Source organism: Nicotiana attenuata, unplaced genomic scaffold (assembly GCF_001879085.1).
Source record: "Nicotiana attenuata strain UT unplaced genomic scaffold, NIATTr2, whole genome shotgun sequence".
In the NCBI taxonomy this organism is placed as follows: Eukaryota; Viridiplantae; Streptophyta; class Magnoliopsida; order Solanales; family Solanaceae; genus Nicotiana; species Nicotiana attenuata.
Genome location: NW_017672071.1, coordinates 131,385 through 137,011, shown reverse-complemented (window position 1 = coordinate 137,011; position 5,627 = coordinate 131,385). Strand labels below are relative to the sequence as shown.

Genomic DNA, 5,627 nt, shown 5'->3' with positions numbered 1-5,627 from the left:
TTAAATTAAATTTCTACTGGAATACAGTTACTATTTCCTGTCAAAAGCATAAGAAATTACTTCTTGATTACAAGCAAAATAAAATAAATTTGGAAGTGGATAATGAGAGAAGCAAATCCTTTAATCAAGGTCACCAATTAAATCTGAGCATATCTGGTTTGAGCATAATAAATATGTATCCAGCACCTAGAAATATAGATTTACAGCTAAAGCAAGTCATTGGCATGTATTAGCATTAGCCAGCTAAAGTTTTTTGTTTCCATCTACCCAAGTTGGCTCGATGGACCACATCTTTGGAGCTTTTTTGACATTTCAGAAGCCTAATGGAATGTGTTGCAATACCACATTTTGTTTGGTCCTTATCACCAACCATCTCAAGCCCCTTTTAATTCTTCTCACTCAATTTACAAAAAGTTCTATTCCTCAATAAGGGGGTGAAAAACACAACAAAAGCAGAATCACCAGAGGATATAATTAGGCATTTACGCATATACTAGGTGTAGATGCATTACAGATAGCTACTGAAAATAGATAGACTTGACATGTTTTCTCTAAGAAGTGGTCCAAAGACGAGAAGTAATTACTTTTCCTATTTAATCTTTAAATACAGGAATCAAATGCAGCACCAAAAGTGAAGTGATCATGGAAGAGACTAAAAAAGAATGTAAAAACATCATGTACACGAATAGATGCATAGAGTTCAGGGATCATGAAAGAGAACAAAAAAGAAAGCAAAAACCTCGTGTACACGAATAGATGCATAGAGTTCATAATTTGGTTTCATATTGCATTAGAACTTTGGCACAGTAATGGGCAAAGTTTGTCACAGTGTTCCTTTTTGGGTTTGTCAGAACCTTTTCTAGAGCATTCTCTACAGACCTTACCATGGGTATAAATGAGACAATTAATGTCAAACTTTAGTTCATCAGGAATTCGGCGATTCAGATGAAGATATGTCTTTTTTACATCAGCTGCAGCGGGTACCCAACGAAGAGTCTTTGCAATCTGAAAAATCTGTAGTAAGTTTTGAATGTTAGGCGAGTACTTTGAACAGGCAATAAGTCTTTTAAAGTGAAACTCACATGTGTGTCCACTGGAAAATCATCTCGCTGAAGATGGAACATCAAGACACATGCAACCTGCATCAATTGCATACTGTTAGAATCATAGCAGCTGATAAAAAGCCAATTACAAAGGTTGTTGGTGATAAGATCTTTCAATTTGCAAACACCACCATTAGCATACGCCTTAACTTTTTCCCCATCACTGGTAAGCACAACCAATATTTTTAAAGTCACATATGGGAGTCAGACATTTTAAGGACATAGACGCCTTGAATAAATCTTTGCCACGTGTCTGAAGCATTTTCTAATCTGTCGTCTAATTTGTTTTTTGCACAACCATACCCGCTATTTTTTAGAAGGTAACAGCACCTATGTCCTCCATTTCAGACAAACATATCTTCCATGGACTGGGCGCGTGTGACGAGACTTGGAAACCAAATCAACTCTTAAGTTTTGCTATTGCTCTCAGCTGCTTCGGGTTCTCTTCTTCTCTTCGATCTCCCTCTTGCTTTTCTTCTTTACCGGTGTTCCTTAGGCTCTCCTTCTAATTCCCGGTCATTTGGTCAAGTCTTCTTATCTTTTCTTTTTCCTTTTTCATTTCCCATCTAAGCATAAAAACAATTTAATTGGGAGAGTTGGACTTTTAGAATTATTATAATATGGCAGCACTATATAGATTCTTTCTTAAGATCTAGCGAATTCTTGCAATGTAATTTTGCATTTTCCTTTCGCATAGTAAGAATCATATTCTCTTTCTTTTTTTTTTTTGATTTTTTTTTATTTGCACCGGGTGTCCGAGTCTCTTAAGAGCCCCGACTAATCCCGGGGGTGCACAGGCCCTCGGCAAGGAGTTTCCCGCAAGTGCACCACGGTTAATTCAGGTTTTACCCAGTCCGATGGCCCTCAGGAATTGTTTGCACCCAGTGGGTTTCATATTCTCTTTCTTACAATGTTACCTTTTCTTATTCCTTTTTCGTTTCTCATCTAAGCATAAAAAACAATTTAATTGGGATCCATAACGTGAGGAATTCTTGCAAAGTCCCCAAAATTTATGAAATTTCAAGTTTTCGCTTCAGACACAAAAGTCAAGTCATGTCTGGTTTGGTACTACTCATACTGGCACTAAAATTATTCTAAGCACTAGGAAGTTCTAAGACTAATGGAGACTCCACTAGATATTAATTATTCATTTTCCTTTTATAAGTACTCCATCAGATATCACTAACAATGAAAAGGATTTCTAAGGGGTTCTGACTTCAACTTCCAAGAGCAGAGGGAGATAGTTGTTTAGAGCCTATTTCTCATGTCAAACTGAAAGAACTCCTGTAAAATTAACCATTTGATGCTTAATATCGGCTCGAAAGGTTTACGTGATGGAAGAAAGTGGAGGTTCACCAAAGTCATGATAGTTTATAGGACTCCCACCCCACTCTGCCCACGTCACTCTCGTCCCTCATGGTAGGGTCGGACTTGGGTTGTAAACAAATATATATTTTATTCTACAAAACTTGAGTTGTAAACAAATATAGAAAGAAAAAGAAGTGTGATTGAGAATTCTCTATCACTTATTTACTCTTCTGAGCAAAGACAAGGAGAAAAATTCTCTTCACTTGAAGGCACCAAAAAATTAGCCCAACACCCACCCCTTGCCCAGAAAAAAAAAAGGTCATTACTTTAAAGCATGGTAATCAACCCAGACATGCAATAGAGGGTGGACAATGCATTGACATCAGAAAAGCTTGGAAGCAATTGCAGTTTCTGAGGTACCACGAATAGAACAGAGCAGAAGTTGACCCTAAACCCTAAGCCCTAAACCATTTGATGCTTAATATCGGCTCGAAAATTTTACGGGGTGGAAGAAAGTGGAGGTTCACCAAAGTCATGATAGTTTATAGGACTCCCACCCCAATCTGCTCACGTCACTCTCGTCCCTCATGGTAGGGTGGAACTTGGGTTGTAAACAAATATATATTTTATTCTACAAAACTTGGGTTGTAAACAAATATAGAAAGAAAAAGAAGTGTGATCGAGAATTCTCTATCACTTATTTACTCTTCTGAGCAGAGATAAGGAAAAAAATTCTCTTCGCTTGAAGGCACCAAAAAATTAGCCCAACACCCACCCCTTGCCCTGAAAAGAAAAGGTCATTACTTTAAAGCATGGTAATCAACCCAGACATGCAGTAGAGGGTGGACAATGCATTGACGTCAGAAAAGCTTGGAAGCAATTGCAGTTTCTGAGGTACCACGAATAGAACAGAGCAGAAGTTGGGTATCTCAAATAGTGTAGGAATACACTATAAAGGCATTTTTATAGCTTAAAAATGAACTACTCCAAAAAATTAATATTTTCTTGTAATACAACAGAATCTCGTAGTAAGTTTTTATAGTTCTGATGAATGATGAGGACTAATAACAAAGAGGAACAACGTCCTTATTTTCTATTTACGGAGGTGCCGCTGTCAAGTTATCAACATGAAGAAAAGAAATGTGAAAATGTTATTTTTTTTATCTGAATCCAGGCAGTTGTTCAATTAATATGCCAATAGGAACTTGCCGCATCTCTAAGAGACATGTAATGCCGAAAATAACACTTACTGATACTGACAAATAGGCATATCAATATCCAAATCCAAACTCAACTCATATTGGAATTAAGCACAGTCAATGATTCCTCAAGCAAAATGTCAAGCAAAACTGAACACAAGTTACCGTTTTGGGGCCAATCCCTCTGAAACAAGAGAGTTCCTTTTTTATTTCCTCTATAGATAGTTCTCTCAGGTACTCCAAGCACAGATTTCCTTTTTTCTGAAACAATGAACTCAATATTCCCTTGATACAAGAAGTTTTTGTGGGTGCTAAACCTCCACATCTTATGGCATCTTCAACAAGCTTTGCATCAGCAGCTAGAACCTAAGCATTTGAAAATAAAATTGCATGAATAAGCCGGTCAGAAGTACCCCATATCATCATTGCAGAATAAATATATTACAGAGTAGTCAAGGAAATACATGGACATTCTTAGTTTTAAACGATCATCTGGGGCCAAAACCCTGCCCAAAAACTAAACTTATTGCGAACGATAGTACAGGAAAGGCCACTGAACTTAGTTCACCAGCAAATATGATTACTGTACATCACTAACAAGTATAGCACCACATAAAAAGCATAATGAATCAGCCAGTATCTACACTTGCAATGTCACATGAAACAGGTAAAATGCATTGAGCCAACATAACATGTATAAACGTAAAAACCTAAAATAGACGAAAAGCACCTCAGAAGGGTTTTAATCAGAGGAAGGGTTACCATTATAAACTTAAAATAAAAATACCGTCTTTGGTTAATCAAATCCTTAGCCATCATAAAGCAAGCATGTATGAAGAAATTGAATTAATGGAGTAACTTAATTTGAAAAAAATCTTACAGATTCCCATGTTGGAAAAGAGGATTTGAGGGAAGCAAAAGCCTTCTGAGAGTTAGCTTCAGTGGTGTTCTGTGACAAAATGGTGCTTATTAGACCGTCCAGCACACTCTCTTTACAAGACTCAGTAACACTAATATCATCATTTTCATCTCCAATGCCATTATCATGATTGACTGATCTTTGCTTGCGGTACTTGATGAATTCTTTGGGGAAACCATGAAAGGCCAAGAGATTATCCCTCACTGTTCGGCATTCCTCCGGCGTGGGCCGAGGGAAATTGGGGAATGGCTCACTGCCATTGGAGGAAGCAGTGCTGACTTTAACCGTTTTCGATGATTTTGAAGACGAACATGGGGAACATTGGTCTTCGGAATTTTTCCTCTTTCGGCTTTTTTGCGCCTTTGTCAGTTTGGTCATTTCTTCGGTAATGAACCCTGTGAAAAAGGCCCAGTGCTACATCAAGTTTCAGAAATTAGCGACCCCAAAGGGATGGTGTTGGCGGAATGTCATTTTTTTTTTTTGGTCTTAGCAGTTTTTTTTTTTTACTTTAAGTATTATAGTTCTGTTATAAATAGAATTTTATTTAGGGTGAATATCTATATTTAGAGAAATTCTAGGGTTTATTACTTGCTGGCTAAGTCACCCTCTCCATGTAAATAGAGGTTTCTATTCTATAGTAATTCATCCCAAATCAATAAGAATTCTCTCCTTTACTTTTCTCTGCACTACTCTTCTTCTTTTATTGTTTTATAACACGTTATCAGCACGAGACTCTAACCAATTGAGTAGAAGCTTTGGGATTGAGCATAATGATTGTCAATTATTCCTTGAACTTCCTTCATGATTAAATTCTGGATTTAAGGTAAGTATTTTACCGTATTTTTCTCTTTTATTCTATACTTTGATTTTAAATACAAGCAAAGACAACAAAGTTTGATTATAACTCTAATGGAGTTTGTAAGAAATTATAACCACCTGAAGTGGTAAAATTTTTATGCCTCGCCATGATCAAATTCATGTATGATTGTGGGCAAAGAATTGAAAACCCGTCTCATTGAATTTGCTCCATTCTCATTCCCTTAAGAGAATGTGATAGCAGTATGTGATAAGTCTGAAAGAAGACAAAATTATTACTAT

The 5,627-nt window shown here is 36.8% G+C and overlaps 1 protein-coding gene across 2 annotated transcripts; it reads right to left on the bottom strand.

Moving 5' to 3' along the window:
* Window positions 1–658: 658 nt before the first annotated feature.
* Window positions 659–5,000, bottom strand: LOC109211671 (putative DNA glycosylase At3g47830). 2 transcript variants are annotated; one of them, XM_019375235.1, is made up of 4 exons: window positions 4,491–5,000; window positions 3,776–3,976; window positions 1,083–1,139; window positions 659–1,014 (listed from the first exon to the last, which is right to left on the bottom strand). In XM_019375235.1, the coding sequence occupies exons 1-4, from the start codon at window positions 4,905–4,907 to the stop codon at window positions 781–783; spliced, it is 909 nt and encodes a 302-aa protein (XP_019230780.1). In that variant the 5' UTR covers window positions 4,908–5,000; the 3' UTR covers window positions 659–780. The 2 variants fall into 2 exon arrangements, with proteins under 2 accessions (XP_019230780.1, XP_019230781.1); XM_019375236.1 differs by having other exon boundaries at window positions 659–1,005.
* Between the last annotated feature and the right edge of the window lie 627 nt (window positions 5,001–5,627).

Bases quoted from the DNA above. Each gene is read 5' to 3' on its own strand.
- LOC109211671 (XM_019375235.1), bottom strand. From the start codon at position 4,907: ATGACCAAACTGACAAAGGCGCAAAAAAGCCGAAAGAGGAAAAATTCC. The intron at 3,977-4,490 runs GTAAGATTTTTT...TCAAATGCTTAG, and splicing joins CTTTTCCAACATGGGAATCT to GTTCTAGCTGCTGATGCAAA. The intron at 1,015-1,082 runs GTGAGTTTCACT...AACTTACTACAG, and splicing joins ATTTTCCAGTGGACACACAT to ATTTTTCAGATTGCAAAGAC.